The following is a 22,404-nucleotide window of genomic DNA, read 5'->3' on the forward strand; positions in this document are numbered from 1 at the left end:
TTATGCTGAGATAAGTCAGAGAAAGAGAAGTATTGTATGACGTCACTTAAATGTGGAATCTAAAAAAGCCAAACTTGTAAAAACAGAGAGCAAAATGATGGTTAGCAGGGATGGGAGTGGGGAGAAAGAACAGAAGTTAAGAGTAGAAACTTGCAACGAGTAGTAAAAAAGCTCTCAAGCTCTAATGCACAGTATAGTGAATATAGACAACAATATTGTATCATAATCATCAAACCTGCTAAGAGCCTAGAACTTAATAATTCCAACCACAAAAAAGAAAGGATAATTATGCAATGTGATTAACATTGTATGTCTTTCTCTATCCCTTAACTTTTTTTTTCTCTTTTTTCTTTTTTTGAGGAAGATTAGCCCTGAGATAACATCTGCTGCCAATCCTCCTCTTTTTTACTAAGGAAGACTGGCCCTGCACTAACATCCGTACCCATCTTCCTCTACTTTATATGTGGGATGCCTACCACAACATGGCTTGATAAGCAGTGCCATGTCCACACCTGGGATCTGAACCGGTGGACCCCGGGCCACCAAAGTGGAACGTGCAAACTTAACCACTGCGCCACCAGGCCAACCCCTCTATCCCTTAACTTTTAATCTATATGTCTTTGACTTTCTTTAGTATAAGTATGATATCCTGAGGTAAAGATTTTTTTGGTATTTATCCTGTGTGGTGTTCTCTGAGCTTCCTGGGTCTATGGCTTGGCATCAATCATTAATTTGGAGAAATTATCAGCCATTATTGTTTTAAATATTTCTTCTTTTCTTTTCTCTCTTTCTTCTTCTATACCAGAAGCTTTCATCATATGTATGTTACACCTTTTCTAATTGTCCCACAGTTCTTGAATATTCTGCTTTTTTTCATTCTTTGTTCTCTTTGCATTTCCATTTTGGAAATTTCTGTCAACATTTCTTCAAGCTCACTGATTCTTTTCTATGGGCTTCTTCATTTCTGTTACAGCGTTTTTTATTTCTAGCATTTCCCTCTAATTCTTTCTTAATATTTCCACTTCTCTGATCACATCGTCCATCTGTTCTTGCATGTTTTGCACTTTTTTCATTAGAGCCCATAGCATATTAGTCATAGTTGTTTTAAATTTCTGGTCTGATATTTGCAACATCTCTGCCATATCTAGTCTCATTCTGATGCTTGTGCTTCCTCTTAAAACTGTGTGTAGGGTTGGTTTTTTTTTGTTTTTTTTTTTTTGTCTTTTAGTATGCATTGATGGTGAATGCTGGAAATGATGTACTGGGTAAAGAACTAGATAAAAAGAACTGAAATAATTAGACCTTTAATGTGTGGTTTTATGTTTATCTGACTAGGAATTAGGCTTTGTTTACTGTCCACTGCAGCTGTAGACGCCAGAGGCTAAAATTTCCTTTAGTATTCTTATCTTTGGGTTTTCTAGGGACTTCTTCAATAAGAACTAGGATTTGCATTTTTTTCTGTTGTAATCTCGTGTTATCATACAAGAGCCCTATTGACGTGATAGTAATGCATGGGAAGAGGAAAAATATTCCATAGTCCTATGATTAGGTCTTCTTCTTTTGGTAAGCCTTGCCCCTGGGCTATGACCTTCATAAGAGCCTCTCAGACTCCCCCGACCCCTTTAGGTGAGGCAAGAAGTCAAGAGGGACTATAGCTGGGTATTTATCTTCCCCTATATTGTAGGCTAGAGGGTCTGAAATTTGGCATTTCCCTTCCCCTATGTGGAAAGGTAGAGGGGGCTGGAACTGGGTATTCCTCTTCCCCCACAGGGAAGATTAGAGTGGGCTGAAGTTCAGTATTTCACTTTTGCCATGTTGGAGGTTAGAAAGGGCTGGAGTTGAGTGTTTTTATTCCCACAAAAAGAAAGACAAAGGGCACTGGAATTGAATATTTCCGTTCCTTCAGGTCAGCTAGGCTCTGGTAAAATAGTTTCCCTTTTGAAAAGGCCCTGTTAAGAAGAATAAAATTCTCTGGTTGCATTTCCAAATTGCTACTTTTCCCTCCCCCTGCCAGAGGCATGAGATTTTCTCCAATCTTCACTGTGATATCATGGTAGGGCTCCTGGAAGTAAAACACAAAAATATATGGGTACCCTTAAGACTGGAACCCCCTGCAAGTTGTAACTCTCAAACAAGTCCACACTGAATCTCCAGCAATTCAGCAATTACAGTTTAGGTTTTTCTATTCCAGTGCTGGTTCCAGCAGAGATCTGTGTTCCTGGGTTTCTCTCCAGTAAGATGTGATTATCTGTATCTGCATGTTTGTCTCTGAAATTTTGGGGGCAGCCATTTGCCTTCTGACTTTAATTCTCTGATGTATCTGAAAAGAGTTGTTGATTTTCCATTTTTTGGCTTTTTCCTTGTTTTGAGCATGTGAGAGACTACTTCCAAGCTCCTTACATGCTGAATAGGAAACCAGAAGTCCTCTACTTCATTTTTGAAGGAGAATTTTGCTGGATATAGAATTCTAGGTTGACAGCTGTTTTCTTTCAACACCTCGACCATGTCACCTCACTGCCTTCTGGCCTTCATGGTTCTAGTGAGAAATCAGCCATTAATACTATCAAGTATCCTTGTATGTAATGAGCTGTTCTCTCTTGCTGTTTTCAAGAGTCTCTCTTTGTCTTTGTTCTTTAGACAGCTTGATTATGATGTGCATAGTTGTGGATCCCTTTGAGTTTTATCTAATTTCAATTTCACTGGGCTTCTTGGATGTGTAGATTAACGTTTTTCACCCAATTTGGGAAGTTTTCTTCAAATATTCTTTCTGCCTCTCTTTATTCTCCTTCTATGAGTTTCATTATATGTATGTTGGTATGTTTGATGGTGTCCCATGGGTCTCTGAGACTTCATTTTTCTTCACTTTTTTTCTTTCTTTTCCTTCAACTAGATAATATCAATTGACCTATCTTCAAGTTTGCTGATTCTTTTTTCAGCCTGCTCAAATCTGATATTGAAACCTCATGGCATTTTCTCAAGCTAAAACTGTAAATCTCTTAGACTAAACACCTGTTTTCTTCATGTTTTCTCAGTGTAATGTTAACTTGTACACTTTTCTCAAAAACGGCACAGTAGGGACAATTTGGAATCACAGTGGCAACTTTGGAGATCTTTTGACATGAACAAAATTGTTTATTTGGGAGGTACCTTAAAACAAAAAAATGAAGAAACCCTCATGAGGAAATTGTCTTGTTTATCAAAAACAGGCATAACTTTCTTTTTATTAAAAACACAAGAAATAACAAGTGTTGGAGAGGATGTGGAGAAAAGGGATCCCTCATATACTGCTGGTGGGAATATAAATTGGTACAGCCACTATGGAAAACAGTATGGAGATTCCTCAAAAAATTAAAAATAGAACTACTATATGATCCAGCTATTCCACTTCTGGGTATTTATGCAAGGAACACAAAAACACTAATTCAAAAAGATATATGCACCTCTATGTTCATTGCAGCATTATTTACAATAGCCAAGACTTGGAAACCACCTAAGTGCCCATTGATGGATGCATGGATAAAGAAGCTGTGGTATATATATACAATGGAATATTACTCAGCCATAAAAAATGATAAAATCCTGCCATTTGTGACAACATGGATGGACCTTGAGGGTATTATGCTAAGCAAAATAAGTCAGGGGGAGGAAAACAAATACCATGTGATTTCACTTACATGTTGAAAGATAAAAAAATAACAATTTCAAGATAAAAGGCAAATTTTGTCATGATTCAGATTCTTGGTTTACCTTATAAAAATAATGTTAGCACAATATGTTGGTTTGATTCAAATTTCCTAAATTCCCTACATTAGTTTATGAGCTAAATAACTTTCCACTTTTTCCATAACTTGTTTAAAATAAAAAAATATGTGTATAATTTCATTCATCTTTAGATGAATGATAGAATAATGAGTTATTATATTCAGTAATACAATAAATGTTATATAATATAATGAATATTATAATGTTATAATGGATGTCTTTTAAAACAGATTAATTTTATGAAATTCTTATCATGCTTCAAATCATAGAGATTTAATGTGATAGCTAAATTACGATTTTCAAATCTGGAACTAACTTTAAGACCACAGACCTAAGTTAAATTACAAATAAACTTTGCATTCTTGCACAGTTCTTTAAAAATAAAAATATAAAATATTGGCTAATAAACAGTTTTAATATACTCTTATTTCCTAAAATCAATAGATGAACAAAATTTCCAAATACTTTTGGATGATTATACATATATATATATTTTTACTTCCTCACAGTTGTTAAAATAACATGAAAAATGCTCATTGAAAAAATAAACAATTTTGGGTTTTCTGCCCCTTATTTTTCTCTTGTATCTAGATAAAGGAAAAGTTGGTTATTTTGATTAAAGTTAATAATTAATATAAACAGTTAATCATACCAGGTACAATACTTTCAGATAATACAAAAAAGTATACAAAACAATGGCTATGATTTTGTTTGTTTATTAAGAAGGTTATTGCAGTTAATTCAAAAGGTAAATTTAATAAGATACATGTACTTTTATTTGGCCCACTCTGTTAATTATATTTTAAGACTATAGTTAAATCTTTAAATTGCTACCTATTACTACCTATTACCTATATCTGTGTGTGCCTATGTTCATAAATATAAAAGCATATTAATTAATCCTTTATTTTAAACTGTTATATGAATAATATACCAAAGCAATAACATTAGAATTCAGGTCTTTTCACGTAAAATGACTACATTAGTTTGTTATTTTATGCCCAGACTAGTAGAATTTTTGTCACCAAATTATTCCCTTAACTCTTAGAACTTTTTGACTTACCCCCAAATTTTTCTTGATTTTTGCTTTCCCAAATTCAGCTCCAAATTCAGAATAATAAAATTACTAAGATATCTGTTATGCTTTAACTATCATTGAATTTCCTAAAATGGACTTAGATAACACAAACATTTGTTCCTTCACCTCGTAAAGGAAAGAACAATGAAAATAACCAGATTTGTCCAAAAATCTCCAAATTTTAATTGTTTAAACAGTCATGATAGCTTTTATTTACAAAACTTAATATAAAATAAAAGAGAATTCAACTTCCTTGATTAGTTATTTATAATTAAAATATGCCAATATAAATATGTTTCAATGACTGAATATTTTTTCAAGCCAAAGAAACATACTGATATTTAAGCATAAAGACCGATACAGTAAATTTCTATCCAGAAAATGTTACCATGATTTTAGATTTACAAATTTTTTCTTTTTTTTCATAATGGGTCTGTATAGGCACTAAAGGTACTTATTCAATACATAGAAATCATTATAGGCCTATAGCTTATTTCAGCCTTTCATTAGATACAGTAGACATATTCACCTTATATAAGAACTATAAAAGCAATAGCAAAATATTAAAAAGCTTCAATTAAATTAGGTCTTGAGTCTCTGCTAAACTTAATGCTTTCCCCTGCCACATAAATTCTTTCAGAAAAATAAAAAAATAAAGAAAACACTGACCCATTTTCAGCTAGGCACCTAACTTCTTATGATTGCTTTCTCTTTCACACATCACTGTCCATTGCTACAACATTTCAAACCCAGCTACTCACATTCCTTTAACTGAAAATAAAAATACTCCTTGATTTCTTACCTCTGTTAGGAGACTATCCATACCCAACACAGATATTCTAAAGACTCCCTTGAACAATTCTGATTTAATTGTATTTGTTAATGGTTCACAAATAAAAAGTACAATTAAAAATTTTCACAAAAGATACACTATGATAGACTTAAATTAACCCCATCAAATATAAGCTTCTCACAGAAATTAAATTATTCATATGGCTAAATTAATAGCACCCACCTGGACTTACCAATTGACAAAAGATAAACAAATAAATATCATATTGATTAAGTATGTGCTTTTAGGTTAGTCTATGACTTTGAAATGCTTCGGAAACAAAGAGGTTACCTCTATAGGAACTTCTATTAAAAAATTGATGGCAAATTAAAAACTTTTAAATGCTTTGCTGTTACCTAAGGAAATAGCTGTAGCAAAAATGAAAGGTCATTCAAAGTGTAAAGACCCAGAATCTCATAGTAATTCTTTAGGTGACCACTATGCTTAAATATATATATATATATAAAATATATATATTAATATATATAATAATATATAATTAATATGCTTTTATATTTATGAACATAGGCACACACAGACATAAAAATATAGTAATAGGTAGTAATTTAAAGATTTTAACTATAGTCTTAAAATACATACTTTATATATATATATATATATATTAAACAAGATAGATTAATTGCTCCCATAATCACATAGAAAAGTGAAGCCTTGGAGGAACTCAAATAATCTTATATTAACTGTTAGAGATAAGCTCTTGATTCCAAAAAATTAGATAATATTGTGTGCTTTTAGGATAGCTGACTAGTAGCACTATATCATTTAAAATGGAGTTTAGTAAAAATTCTTCATGATGGTACCCACAATAGCTGCGATAAATTGGCCATGATATTAAACTAACTAGCATTGGTGGGTTAATTTTAGAGGTATTGCTAACGATGTTTCCCAAACATGTTCTAGCTGCCAACAATGAAATCCTAGCAAAAGTGTGAGAAAAGGACAGTTTCCAAAACTTTTGTGGCTTTCTGAATACTGCCAAATGGACTTTACACAAATACCTCTTGCAATGAGTTATAGATATATTCTTGTTATTGTTTCTTTTTTGTCAAGTTAGATTGAAGCTTTTCCTTAATGGAGAGCTACAGCCATAACTGTGGCAAGAAAAAAGCATTTGCTTTCATTTTCCCAACCTGGGGAATTCCGATTTCTCTAGTGACAGAAGCACTCATTTTACTTGCCTTATTATTAAAGGAACTCAGTAAAGTTCTACCTTTTACCAAGAAACTTCACTATCTTTATCATCCACAGTCCGCAGGAAAAGTAGAGAGGCCCATTGGAATTTTAAAACTAAAATTAGCAAAGCTCTTAGAAACCCTCAAACTTCCAAGGCCCAGAATATTGCTATTAGCCTTATGACAATAAGATCAAATCTCTCTAGGACCCACGGGTTATCTCCTACTGAGTTAATAGCGGGTTCTCATGCATTTGGGAATTTCTCTTAAAACTGGAGATTCTACCCTATTACAGGCTTATGTGATTAAATACACATACAATACTTTCAACTTTATCATCAACAGGTACAAGATACATTTACAAAATACCCAAACAACCTCTGTGTAATCTACAATCTGGAGATTTGGTTTTTTGAAATAGGCATCAGAGAAAAACTGAGTTTGACCCTAGTTGGAAAAGACTTTATTAGGTACCACTAACAACTGGCATAACAGTAAAACTCTAAGATGTTGATACTTTGATTCATGTTTCTTAACTTAAAAGACATATATTACTTCCTCCTGACTACTGGAATATCCATTCCATCAAAAGATCTTAAACTGAGAATTCTTAGGAATCCTCCAGAAGTCTATGACTACATAAGCGGACAGCTTCCACCCAAGACAATGCAGCAAGGTTGATTTTTTTATCACTTTCCTGAATCGTTGCTTTACTACTAATCTTATTCTCCCTTATCTTCATCCCATTATCTTTGACCTCAAATGGTCTCCTTGTGTCACTTAAGGGAAAACAAAACTCTCTTGAATGTTTTTTCCATACCATAGCTACTACGAATTTAACTGATGGCTGATTATGACATCTTTCACCTGACCCTGTTGGTAGAGAGACAGAGATAGAGATAGGGATAGAATTGATAGAGATAGAGAGATTAATTAAACACTTCTTGCTGTACTGACATACTTTAAGACAAATAAATAAGCCGATGATTACCTGAACTTCTAAAATAGACCCAGCTGGATTCATTGCCTGGCTTTTATAACACAGGTCCTTGACTTGAAGAATTGTTTAAGGACTAATAATCAATTTGTTTCTCAAAATTTCTTGTGTAACAGTTGGCCAACAGATCCTATCCAGAGACTTAAATGCTACTGCTCAGCCCTTATGTTAGAGAATTCAACTCATTCTGAAACGAAGCAGGAGAGACTAATCTGAGTCCACCTACAAACTATATCCTTTAAATAACCTCTGGTCAACAAAATCTCAACAATGATGAAAACCTGGATATCATGGATTAATTTCCTGTGGCCTGACTTTGTCTGCCCTTGGCCAAAAGGGAGCACTGAAAAGAGAAAAGCAGCCCCTGACATACAAGAGCTGGCCTGTTACACTATCAAACAGACCTTAGTGCTCTCCTGTTGAACATGCATAATTTCACAAATCATCATCAGATAAGACCATTCTGTGACCATGATCGACAAAGACAAATATGAGACCACTCCGTAATCAGATCTGAACACAGAAAAAAACCATGAAGATTATCTAAGCCACACAAATTACCAAACATCCCCCTACCCTGGCTAATATGAGTGACTGCTACTCTTTTACCAATCATATCCTTAGCCTCATTCTAGGCTGTCATCCTTCCAGATAAGATTTATTAGGATATTCAAACATAGAACTGCCCCCACTTTCTGATAGCATCCAGTCTAGAGTGCACCCCCACCTCCTTTAGATCTTCCTCCAAATTGTACAAATTAAGCCCACATCCTACATTAAGGTCTTCTCACATCCTCTTACTGAGACAGTTCCCCATGATGTGTGTTATCCCTTTAATGAGAAATAAACCCAACTTTTTCAACTACAAGAATGTTCTTATGGCTAGAGGAAATTGACACTCAAAAGCATTACTGAGAGAGATTAGAGAAAAAACCAAAATAAATGGAGGGATACATTATATTATTGGATTGAAAGATTCAATATTTTACAGATATTGATTCTTCCCAACTCAGAAATCACAATCAAATTTCCAAGGCTTTTGTGTGAACATTGAGAATGTCATTCTAGAATTTATATAGAGATGCAGTGGGGCATGAATAGTCAAGGTGATCTTGAAAAAGAACAAAGCTGGAAGACTAATATTACCAGATATTGATACATATTATACAATTAAAACAATTAAGAGAGTATGGTATTGTTGCAATGATAAACAGCTTGACCAATGGAACATAATTGAGTATCCAGAAACCAATCCACACATATTTGATCACCTGATTAATGGTAAATGTGACACTGCAGTGCCATGATGAAAGGACAATTTATTTTTCAATAACGATACTTGGTCAATTGAAGATTGGTGTGGTATTTTACTATTTACTATTTGGTAAAAAAAAAAGAAATGAATTTTTATTTATTTATTTACTTTTATTGATGTAACATTGGTTTATAACATTATATAAATTTCAGGTGTACATCATTATATTTCAATTTCTGTGTAGATTACATCATGTTCACCACCCAAGGACTAATTACCATACATCACCATACACATGGGACTAATCACCCCTTTCGCCCTCTTACCTGCCCCCTTCCCATCTGGTAACCACCAATCCAATCTCTGTCTTTATGTATTTGTTTGTTGTTGTTTTCACCTTCTATTTACGAGTAAAATCATACTATATTTGACTTTCTCATTCAGACTTATTTCGCTTAACATAATATCCTCAAGGTCCATCCACGTTGTCACAAACGGCAAGATTTCATCTTTTTTATGGCTGAGTAGTATTGCATTGTGTATATATACCACATCTTTATTTCATTCATCCCTTGATGGACACCTAGGTTGCTTCTAAGCCTTGGCTATTGTGAATAATGTCACAATGAACATAGGAGTGCATATATTTTTACACATTCACATTTTCACTTTCTTTGGATAAACACCCAGCAGTGGTATAGCTAGATAATATGGTAGTTCTACTCCTAATTTTTTGAGGAATCCCCATAATGTTTTCCATAGTGGCTGCGCCAGTTTGCACTCCCACCAGCAGTGTGTGAGTGTCCTCTTTTCTCCTCATCCTCTTAAACACTTCTTATTTCTTATCTGGTTAATTATAGACATTCTGGTGGGCATGAGGTGATATCTCATTGTAGTTTTGATTTGCATTTCCCTAATAATTAGTGATGTTGAACATCTTTTCATGTGCCTGTTGGCCATCTGTCTATCTTCTTTGGAAAAATGTCTGTTCAGATCTTCTGCCCATTTATAAATTGGGTTGTTAGTTTTTGTTGTTGTTGAGATGTATGAGTTCTTTATATATTTTGGATATTAGCCCCTTGTCAGATACATGATTTGCAAATATCTTCTCCCACTTATTAGGTTGTCTTTTCCTTTCATTGATGGTTTCCTTTGCTGTGGAGAAGCTTTTTAGTTTGATGTAATCCCATTTGTTTATTTTTTCTATTGTTTCCCTTGCTTGGTCAGACATGGTACCTGAAAATACGCTGCTAAGACCGATGTTGAAGAGCGTACTGCCTATGATTTCTTCAAGAATTTTATGGTTTCAGGTCTTACATTTAAGTCTTTAATCCATTTGAATTTAATTTTTGTGTATGGTGAAAGATAATGGCCTAATTTCATTCTTTTGCACGTGGCTGTCCAGTTTTCCCAACACCACTCACTGAAGAGACTTTCCTTTCTCCATCGTATGTTCTTGATTCCCTTGTCAAAAATTAGCTGTCCATAGATGTGTGGGTTTATTTCTAGGCTCTCAGTTCTGCTCCATTGATCTGTGTGTTTGTTTTTGTGCCAGTACAACGCTATTTTGATTACTATAGCTTTGTAGTGTATTTTGAAATCAGGGAGTGTGATACCTTCAGCTTTGTTCTTTTTTCTTAGGATTCTTTTGGCTATTCAGGGTCTTTTGTTGTTCTATATAAATGTTAGAATTTTTGTTCTGTTTCTGTGAAAAATGGCATTGGAAATTTGATAGGGATTGCATTGAATCTGTAGATTGCTTTAGGAAGTACGGACATTTTAACTATGTTAATTCTTCAAATCCAAGAGCACAGAATGTCTTTTAATTTTGTGTCTTCTTCAGTTCCTTTCAACAATGTTTTATAGTTTTCAGTGTATAAGTCTTTCACCTCATTGGTTAAATTTATTCTTTGGTATTTTATTATTTTTGTTGCTGTTGTAAATGGGATTGTATTCTTAATTTTTCTTTCTGCTACTTCGTTGTTAGTGTATAGAACCGCAACTGATTTTCATAAGTTGATTTTGTATTCTACAACTTTACCATGTTCCTTTATTATTTCTAAAAGTTTTTCGGTGAATTCTTTAGGGTTTTCTATATATAAAATCATCATCACTTTAAATATATCATGCCACTCCTTTCTAGACTGAAAGGTTTCTGCTGAGAAGTCAGGTGACAGCCTCACAGGCTTTCCTTTGTGTGTAACTTGTTGCCTTTCTCTTGCAGCTTTTAAGATTCTCTCTTTAACTCTTGCCATTTTAATTGTGATGTGTCTTGGTGTGGAACCCTTTGGGTTTACCTTGTTTGGTGCTCTCTGTGCTCCCTATACCTGGATGTCAGTTTTCTTCCTTAGGTTAGGAAAGTTTTCAGCTATTATTTCTTCAAATAGATTCTCTGACCCTTTGTCTCTCTCTTCTCCTTCTGGGACACCTAAAATATGGATGTTAGTGAACTTGATGTTGTCCCAGAGGACCCTTAGACTGTCCTCATTCTTCTTAATTCTTTTTTTCTTTTATCGGTTCAGCTTGGGTGATTTCCTCTAGTCTTTTGTCCAGCTTGCTGATCTGTTCTTCTTTATCATCTACTCTGCTATTGAGTCCCTCTTGTGAATTTTTTATTCCCATTATTGTATTCTTCATTTCCAATTGTTTCTTTTTTATATTTTCCAATTCTTTGTTGAAGTTCTCACCAAATTCATCCATTCTTCTCCAAAGATCAGTGAGCATCTTTAAGACTATTAGTTTGTGCTCTTTATCAGGTAGATTGTTTATCTCTGTTTCCTTTAGTTCTTTTCCTGAGGATTTATCCTGTTCCCTTGTTTGGAACATATTCCTTTGTCTCCTCATTTTGCCTCTTCCTCTGTGCTTATGTCTATGTATTATGTAGGTCAGTTATGTCTCTTGATCTTAGAGAAGTGGCCTTATGTAAGAGATGTTCCAGGAGTGTCCCCTGTGTGGGCTACGTGTATCCTTCTGTTATGTCAGGGGTACATTTGCTGCCTGTGCCCAGGGAGGCTAGGGTGTTCCCCTGGCTGGCTGGTTGTAATGTTCAACTGCGTGTAGCTGCTATGGTCCCTTCAGTGACTTTATCAGGCATGGGGAGTCCTAGCACAGTGGCTGCAAGCTCTAATAGCACATTCTTGCTGCAGTTTTTCTGTTAAGTGAGCAGGCCCCCAATGTGGCTGATTGCTAGGCTCAGAGGCTTACAATTGCTGTAGGTCTCTGGCCTTCAGGGCTGTTGTCAGCCCTCTTAGGAGTGCAGCTGAGTGCGGCCAGCCCAAGGCATGGCAGCACAAAATTGTTTCAGTCATTGGAAGGTAGGGCCAACCCCCTATGTGGCTGTTTGAGAAGCACAAGTCTGATACAGCTAACAAGGCCCACTGCTTGCACAGCCAGACACCCCATCAACACAGTCCTGCCCCATGTGCATGCGCTGACCCCTTGAAGTGCACCCATTCATCCCACTGCAGATCCCCTCAACATCCCTCCAACACAGGCCCACCCCTTGCACACACCCTGCTCCCCAGAGGCAGACCCACCCACCCTACTGCAGAGGTCCCATACACCCATCCTATGCAGGCCCGTAAGTTGCCCAAGGACTTGCTGTTGAGTGGGGCCAGTCCCTAGGGTCAGCTTCCTGCCCTGGCTGAGCTGGATTAAATTTGTGTTGTAGTGGGTGGGGGAGATCCCTTTGCTAAAAGGCCAGGGGAAGAAATCCAATGGCATCTGCCAGCATCTGTGTCAGCACACCTGTACTAAGTCACAACAATGGCTGCCACCAATGTCTCAGTCCCTGTGGAGGTGGTCCCAGCCTGGGGAGGTCTCACCACTTGCTGAGATGTGCCCAGAGCCTATCAAGTGAGTCTTTTCTCACCAAAGGACTGTGCACATTTCTTTCTGGTGATTTTAGTTTTCTTTCCAAAACAGGTGAATTTGTGTATGGGCTCTTTAAGAGGAGGCTTTTCTTTCCCCTAATGTCTGATAACTTTCCTGGGGATGTTCTCTGTTGTTAATAACCAGCAAAGCCAGATATTATGACACTTGTCTTGGTTATGCTGAGTTCAAAAGCTGCTTATTGTGGCAAATCTCTCCCACTCAGATCCCCTACTCCTCCAGGAAAAGTTTTGTACCTTAAGACTGCTCCTGGCTGAGGTGCCATGTCTAAAATGTGGCTTTTCTCTCCAGAACGGAGTTTCTGCCTCTTCCATCTCAGTCAACACTATCCCTTGTTGTGCAGGTTCTTTTTATCCGATTTTCAGTTCTCTCTCAGGGGTAAATGTTCCAAAAGTAGTTGTAAATTTGTTGTGTCCATGGGATGAGATGAGTTCAGAGTCTTCTTACACTGCCATCTTCCCAGCAGTGCTCAAGAAATGAATCTTGATCTCTTACCTCACACCATACTCAAAAATAAATTCCAGATGATTTTGAGATCTCAAAATGAAAGGTAAACTATAAATCTTTTGGGAAGACAGCATAGAATAACGTCATTGTGACCTTGGAGTATTCAAAGATTTCTTAAATGTGGCTCCAAAAGCACTAACCAGAAAGGAAATTAATTGAGAAATTGGACTACATGATAACTAAGAACCTCTGTTCATTGAAAAAAGATAAAGTGAAAAAGCAACCCATATATAGAGAACATGTATAGAGAAAATGCAATACATGTATTTGACAATAAACTTGTATCTATAAAATATAAAAACTCTACAAAAAAAAAAACAAGAAAAGACTCATAGCCCAGTAGAAAAAAATGGGCAGAACACTTGAACAGGTAATTAACAAAAGAGTATATCTAAATGGCTGATAAATATGTGAAAATGAGCTTGATTTCATTTGTCATAAGTGAAAAGTATATTAAAACCACAATATCATACCACTACACCATCCACCAAAATAGTTATAATGGAAAAGAAAGAAAATACCAAATGTTGATGAAGATGTAGAGAAACCAGAACACTCATTCCCTGCTCATGGGAGTATAAATTGGTATAACAACTTCAGGAAACTCTTTGTCAGAAGGTGAATGTATACATAGCCTATGATCCAGCAATGAATGGCATTCCTAGGCACCCAGTGGAAATGCATGTAAAAGTTCATGAAAAGACATGTACTAGAATATTCATACCAGCACTAGTTATTCCAAAAACCAGAAATTACCCAAATGCCCATCAACAGTAGAATGGATAAAAAAACTTTCTGATATGTTCACAAAATAGAATAATATACTGTAAAGAAAATGAACGATTAACAGCTACAAGCAATAATAGGAATAAATCTCACAAATATACCATGTGAGAGAAGCTAGACACAAAAATAATTATACTGCATGATTTCAATTACATAGAATTCAAAAACAAGCAGAATGAATCTATGGTGTTAAAACTTAGGACAGTGTTTACCCTTGAGGCAGAGAGTGTTCTAATGAGTGGAAGAAAGTGCAAGGGGGGCTTCCAGTTGGTGGTAATATTCTGCTTGTTAACTGATTTCTGGTTACACAAATATGCCTAATTTGTGAGAATTCATTGATCTGTATACCTCTCATTTATAAACTTTTCTATAGAAATGTTATATTTCACTAAAAAGTAGGGAGAAAAGAGACTTAGAAGAACATATAGTAAAATGCTAACAGTAAATGTCTCTGGTTGGTGGGAACATGAAAAATTTGTGTGTGTGTGTGTGTGTGTGTGTGTGTGTGTGTGAGGAAGAGTGGCCTTGAGCTGACATCTATTCTCAATCTTCCTCTTTTTGCTTGAGGAAGATTGTTGCTGAGCTAAGATCTGTGCCAATTTTCCTCTATGTTATGTGGGATGCCACCACAGCGTCACTTGACAAGTGGTGCTAGGTCTGCACCCAGGATCCGAACCTAGGAACCCTGGGCTGCTGAAGCAGAGCACATGAACTTAACCACTATGCTATGGCTGGCCCGGAACATGAATAATTTTTAATTTTACATGTTCTTATATCTTCCAACTTAATCATAATCAAGTCTTGTTATTTGACTCTGAATAAAATATTATTGTTTAAAAAGTAAACTGAAGGATCATTACAATTTTAGATATAAAGATATAAATATTACTAAAAATTTGGGTATAGTTACCACAATGTTGTATCCATACAGCATTATCCAGAAATGAGATTTTACATATGTGAATTTTCTAAGTAATTGAATTATTCCTTTAAGTACTAAACCTTTTTTTAAAATGTTATGTATTTTCTGGATTAATAATTTTATAATATATATTTATCTGTTTTCTTAAGCAGAAGTTAAGTCTAGGTCTTTAATGATTATATGGTGTAGTGAAAAATTTGAGGACAATTAAGAAATCTAGGAGTTTTTGTCCTTGTGCTGAATACCCTAACACTATAGTATTTTAATTCTTTCTTTTTTTGGTTTTCTGTTTTTTTTTTTTTTTTTGTGGAAGATTAGCCCTGAGCTAACATCTGCTGCCAATCCTCCTCTTTTTGCTAAGGAAAACTGGCCCTGAGCTAACATCCATTCCCATCTTCCTCTACTTCATATGTGGGACGCCTACCACAGCATGGCTTGCCAAGCGGTGCCATGTCCACACCCGGGATCCCAACCAGCGACCCCGGGCCACCGAAGCGGAATGCGTGAACTTAACCACTGTGCTACCGCCCCGGCCCCTATAGTATTTTAATTCTAATTTCATCTTTTAATAGTGTCTCTATCTCCTTCCCTTTGAGTGTCTACCAATCATCACGTCTTGCTGCTGTCTTCTACCTGACTTCTAGCATCTCCCATCCTTCTTAATTTTCTGTCTTTACTATCCACTGGCCAAGAAAACAAATGACAAGTCTTGTTTGAAAGTAGTATAAAAAAAGTTAAATAAGAGTAAGGGAAAAAAACCTAAATGGTATACCATAACATATCCATTAGAATGCCTACAATTAAACAGACTGATACTACCAAGTGTAGACAAGAATATAGAGCAATAGGAACTCTTATGCAGTACTGGCTAGAGTGTAAATTGCTGTAACAATTTTGAAAAATTCTCTGGAAAGATCTATGAAAACTGAAAACACACATTTATGATCCAGAAATTCCATTTATAGATTTATTTCCAACATAAATGTACCTGTGAACCAAAGACAGGTACAAGAAGGTCCATAGCAGCATTATTTGTGATAGCCACAAACTGGAAACAAGGTAAATGTCGATCAACAGTTGACAGAATAAATTGTAGTACATTCATTCAATGGTAAACTCTAAAATAATGAAAATGAACAAATATTGTGATACACAACATGGATAAATAAGATGTGAGTTTTTATTGGAAAAAGAAAGCTATAAATGAGTACATACTGTATAATTCCATTGATATTATACAAAGCTTAGAAACCAGCAAAACGAATCTATGATGCTAGAAGTCAGAACAGGGCTTCCTCTTGGGATAAATGTGAGAGGAGAGATGAGGGAAAGTGTCATGGGAGCTTCTGAGATGCTAGTAATGTTCTATTTCTTGATCAGCATTGTGGTTGTATGGTGTGTTAAATCTGTGATAATTTATCAAGCTCTACATTCATGATTTGTGCCCTTTACACTGTATATGTTATATACCTCAGTAAAAGCACTTTATTATAAAGTAAAAATACTTCATTAACATTATGCTGAAGATAAACAATTGTATGAAAAGATATTCACATGTTTTTAAAATGCAAAAAGGAAGTCAGAAAGTATCAAAAGAAGTTCAGAATGGAAACTTTTTTTACATTCACATTTTTTACATTACATCTTTTTACAGTCACACTTAAGCAGAGTGGGAAACATGCCATATGTGACAGTCGCAGGCAAAGCTCCTTCATTTTTCATTTAGCAATAACTAGAAGTGTTTGTAGACCAGTAGAATAGAGATGGCTGAAACCAAGAGTATAGCTCAACGTGGCTAGGGAGCAGATTTCATGGAAGGATGTTCTGGGGGATAAAGATAAAGATGCAGAGACAGGGGGCTGGCCGCGTGGCCGAGTGGTTAAGTTCGCGCACTCCGCAGCCAGCGGCCCAGTGTTTCGTTAGTTCGAATCCTGGGTGCAGACATGGCACTGCTCATCAGACCACGCTGAGGCAGCGTCCCACATGCCACAACTAGAAGAACCCACAACGAAGAATACACAACTATGTACCAGGGGGCTTTGGGGAGAAAAAGGAAAAAAATAAAATCTTAAAAAAAAAAAAAGATGCAGAGACAGGTAGGGACCAGTTTGTGAAGCACTTGAATGCTGTGGAGTGGGATCAGGATGTCATCTCAGAGGTAAGATGTTGCCATCCAATGTTATTTGTATTAGATGGAGGGATATAACAGGTTAAACTCATGACTAAATGTGAGCTTGATTTCAGGAAAAAAATTATCTGTTTTCTTTTATGGCTGGAGAATTAAAAATCCTCTCTGAATCTACCCCTGGGCAGCACCTGTCTAGACAAGGAACATGCAGCCCTTCTGGGGAAAGGAGAAGATCAGGGCGAGGGATCCCATTAGATCTGATCTCAACTACATCTCTGTAGCAGCTCAGGAAGATGGTGCTGCTTTTCACAAGATTCTCCTAAGATGGAATCAGCACACAAACTGCACATTTCTACCTTGTAGAACATGCACATTCATTTATATGAACATTGATCTCATGGACCCAGTTTGGCCAAATCCACGGTCCTGAACTGCCTGCTCTGCTACTGTAAGGAAGCACCTGGGATGTAGAAAATGTCAGAGTTAAGTGTCTGGCCCCCACATATGATGGCACTGCCTTCTGAAGGAATTCCAGGGCACAAAATAACAGAATGCAGTGGTATTCATTACTATCAAGAATTTAAGGAAGGGAGCTGGCGCAGTGGCATAGTGGTTAAATTTGCAGGCTCTGCTTTGGTAGCCCGGGGTTCACAGGTTTGGATCCCGGGCATGGACCTACACACTGCTTGTCAAGCGATGATGTGATGGCATCCCACATACAAAATGGAGGAAAATTGGTACAGATGTTAGCTCAGGGCCAATCTTCCTCACCAAAAAAATTTAAATAAATAAAAATAATTTAAGTAAGGATTTAAATTGTGACTATAAATGGCAACCTTATGTAAGTTTTTTCTCCTTTCCAATATTCTACAGTGTACCTTGACAGTTGAGGGCTAGGATTCAGACCAATTATTTTAGTAGCACTCCAGAAAAAAAGTAGCTGATTCCTCTTTCCTAGTCAGTGTTTGGATTATGCCTCCCCAAACACATGGCCAACCTCCTAAATAACCAGGCCCTATTCTGGTGTTGCTGTTCCCAACTTGTGGGGCCCCAACCAGTTCTGACATATTGCTAAATGAAGAAACAGGAAATCTAATCATTCCTGTCTCACCACCTTCATCCTCACCTCCCACCCATCCTAGTGCACTTTGCCTCTAGCCGCCTTGGTTGACCAGCTGTTATATAAACTTATTTTCTACTTTCACAGCTCTGGACATTCTCTGACGCTGATCCCCCAGCCAGGAGTGCCCTTATAAGTGCTTCCCATCCTATTCATCACTTAAAGGCATGTGCCTCCCAATCGAAGACAACTCAGACTAAGCTGTAATTCATTGCTTGCTCCTTCTTCTGTGTTTGTACCATATGTTAATTGACACTCCATCAGAGCACTTATTTTCATCTACTTTATATGAATAATTTTTAATAAATAGGGCTAAACACTATGAAGCACAGAGAGTGTGAAAGTACTTATGCTTGAGACTCTGATAGACCTTGATTCAAATACTGGTTTCTTCCACTTGTTGCTGCCTGATTTGGGACAGGTAAATTCACCTCTCTGGCTCAGTTTCCTCATCTGTAAAATGAGGGCCGTTAAGAGTAGCTACCTCTGAGTCAGCCTTGTGGCCGAGTGATTAAGTTCACAAGCTCCACTTCAGCGGTCCGGGTTCGCTGGTTTGGATCGTGGGTGCAGAATTATACACCACTCATCAAGCCATGCTGTGGCAGCATCCCACATAGCAGAACTAAAATGACCTACAACTAGGATATACAACTATGTACTGGGGCTTTGGCGAGTAAAAACAAAAAGAGGAAAATTGGCAACAGATGTTAACTCAGGGCCAATCTTTCTCACCAAAAAAGCATACTTGAAAAAAAAGGAAAACAGAGAGTAGCTACCTCATAGCTAGGATTAAGTGATTTAATTTGGGGAAAGTGAAAGTACCAGAAACAGTGCCTAGTACAGAGTGAGTGCTCCACAAGGGTTAGCTCCCATTATTATTACCATTGTTTGAACCTATCCTATATTGTAAGCGCCACATAGAAAGGGATAATCATTATGTCTGTCTTCTGGTGTACCACTGTGTGTACTTCTGGTGTACTGTGCTTGGCATGTGGCATGTACTCAAGAAGTATCTGTTGAAAGGATGGATGAATTGGTGAATCCGTAAAATAATTCTCATCATTAGCATCCTTCTTCTCCTCCTCTCTGAATCCCCTACTATCTATTAGCATGGTGCTTTATACCTTACAGGAAAACTTCAAGCAGAGCGTTACCGAACATCCCCCATCCCTTGCCCCTTTTGCTTTATCTCTCTTCGTTACCTCCTTTCTTGAATTCTCTTCTCTAACAAGTTTGAGCCCAGCAGCATTCACTTTAACCAGCCTCGCCTGCCTGGCAGAGGTAGGGGGCAGGAGCGGGGGACTGGGAGCGGGGCGTGGTCACCACGTCACAGAACCTGATTGCGCCTGCGTAGGCTGCGGCAAAGCTAAACGTTCTGAGGCTTGCGGGTCATTACCAGCTGGTGTTTGTGTAGAAAGATCGCTCCTCTCACCAGGTCTCACTCCTCATCTGCCCAGCTCCCGGGTCTCTGGCTTTGACTTTGTGCCGAGTCGCTGACGCATCTACTATCTTCTATTCGACAGATCGCTGACTTCCTCGTTTTTGCTCCTGTCTCCTGGAACCATGTCTCTGGTAAGCCAGAATGCACGCCACGGCAGCGCAGAGACCACTGCAGATTACAGCGATGGCCGGGGTGAGATGCGGGCTACTAACGCCTCCAGGCCCCTCACCTCCATGCTAGTTCCCGATTCCCCCCAAAGTCCTCAGACGCCAATCGACACTCAGGGTGCCAGCGCTTCCGAGGCTACGCAGGACCCGAACGACCTCGAGGTCCTTATAGACGAGCAGTCCCGACGCTTGGGGGCGCTCAGGGTCCATGACCCTCTAGAAGACAGGTCGATTGCTTTGGTGAATTTCATGCGAATGAAAAGCCAAACCGAAGGGTCTATTCAGCAGACAGAGATGCTGGAGTTCCTCAGAGAATACTCAGATCAGTTTCCTGAGATCCTCAGACGAGCCTCAGCCCACCTGGATCAGGTCTTTGGGTTGAACCTGAGGGTTCTGGATCCCCAGGCTGACACCTACAACCTAATCAGCAAACGTGGTATACAGACCAATGATCGCGTAGCAGAATCCTTGGACATGCAAAGGGCAGGTCTCCTGGCCCTGGTCCTAGGCCACATCCTCCTGAATGGCAACCGGGCAAGAGAGGCATCCATATGGGACCTGTTGCTAAAGGTTGATGTGTTTGATGAGCCCCAGAGGATCAACAACCTCTTTGAGAACACAAGGAACCTCCTCACTACTGACTTTGTGCGCATGCGGTTCTTAGAGTACTGGCCAGTGTATGGCACTAATCCCCTCGAATTTGAGTTCTTGTGGGGCTCTAGAGCCCACAGGGAAATCACAAAGATGGAAGCCCTAAAGTTTGTGGCAGAGGCCCATGACGAAGAACCCTGGAGCTGGCCAGAAGAATATAACAAGGCTCTGGAAGCTGACAAGGCCAAAGAAAGAAGCCAGGCTGCTGGCTTGGAGTTCTGGTCAGAGGACACTATGAATGATAAGGCAAATGATTTGGTTCAGTTGACCATTAATGTCACTGAGGAGTTGCTGCCTATTCATCAGGATGAGCTATTGGCTCACACTGGCAAAGAATTTGAGGACGTGTTCCCAAATATCCTTAGTCGAGCTACTCTAATCCTTGATCTGTTCTATGGGTTCTCTCTGATTGAGGTTGATACTAGTGAGCACATCTACCTCCTCATCCAGCAACCAGAATCAGAAGAAGAGCAAATGATGCTAGAAAGCCTGGGGAGACCCACTCAAGAATATGTGATGCCAATCTTGGGTTTGATCTTCCTAATGGGGAATCGTGTCAAAGAGGCCAGTGTCTGGAATTTGCTTCGGAGATTTGGTGTGGATGTAGGGAGAAAGCATGCCATCACCTGCAAGCTTATGAGACAGCGCTACTTGGAATGCAGGCCACTGTCTTACACTAATCCAGTTGAATATGAGCTTCTATGGGGTCCTCGAGCTCACCTTGAAACCACTAAAATGAAAGTCTTGGAATACATGGCCAGGCTCTACAGAAAGCGACCACAGGACTGGCCAGAGCAATACAGGGAGGCTGTTGAAGATGAGGAGGCCAGAGCCAGATCTGAGGCAACTGCCATGTTCTTCTTTGGCCCCATGTGAAGTCCGGGGAAAATGTATCACTTCAGTTGCATGGGATCAGTTAAAAGGGCCCTGGGGAAATGGGCAGTGGGGCCCCAAATCAGAAGTCAGGCAGGGCTGGTGGGGAAGTATACATTGTGCTTGCTATTTGTGTTCCATTTCTAATACTATTTCTTTCCTCTTAATATACTCTTGAATTAGGTTCATAATCAGTGTTTATAAGTGAAGTTTCTCATTTGCCATCCCTGTCTTGTCTTAGTATAAAAGTTCAAATAGCTGTGTAAAATGTACTGGTAATATTTACATCTTTCTATGGTGTAGAAGAGAATATAAAGTTGTTCATTAACTGTTTGAAATAATCAGTAAAATGGTCTGGTACAGGAGTTACATAACAACCGTAACAACACACACACAACAAAAACACAGAATCACTCATCTGTGGATGCCCTCCCTTTGTGTCTACTGTCGTGTAAAAAAAAAAAGACTGGTATTTAACTGTATTTACTTTGCTGTTCCAGCGTGTAGTGAAAAATAAAAGCATAATGAATTAGACCCTGTGCTTGAGCACTCTTATTCAACAAATATCTATTAAGCACCTGCCATGCTCTGAGCACAGTGCTTTGTGCTGAGAATGTAAGGGTGAAGAAAACTCAGCTGAGCCCCAAGGCTTAAAGGGGAGGGGCCATGGAAGTAAACCAGCAATTATATTGTTACTGTGGCAAGTGGTATAATAGAGGTAAGCTCAGAGTGCTATGAGAGTCCACAGGAATAACTCCTAACTAAAGTTCAGGTACTGGGAGGGAACAGTGGAGAAGATGA

The 22,404-nt window shown here is 38.0% G+C and overlaps 1 protein-coding gene across 1 annotated transcript; it reads left to right on the plus strand.

The window, feature by feature from the left end:
• The first annotated feature begins 19,797 nt into the window (after positions 1–19,797).
• MAGEE2 (MAGE family member E2) lies at positions 19,798–22,137 on the plus strand. Its single transcript, XM_008507137.2, has 2 exons — positions 19,798–19,906; positions 19,995–22,137. The coding sequence occupies exon 2, from the start codon at positions 20,035–20,037 to the stop codon at positions 21,604–21,606; it is 1,572 nt and encodes a 523-aa protein (XP_008505359.1). The 5' UTR covers positions 19,798–19,906; positions 19,995–20,034; the 3' UTR covers positions 21,607–22,137.
• The last annotated feature ends 267 nt before the right edge of the window (positions 22,138–22,404 follow it).

This window comes from Equus przewalskii, chromosome X (assembly GCF_037783145.1).
Source record: "Equus przewalskii isolate Varuska chromosome X, EquPr2, whole genome shotgun sequence".
Classification (NCBI taxonomy): domain Eukaryota; kingdom Metazoa; phylum Chordata; class Mammalia; order Perissodactyla; family Equidae; genus Equus; species Equus przewalskii.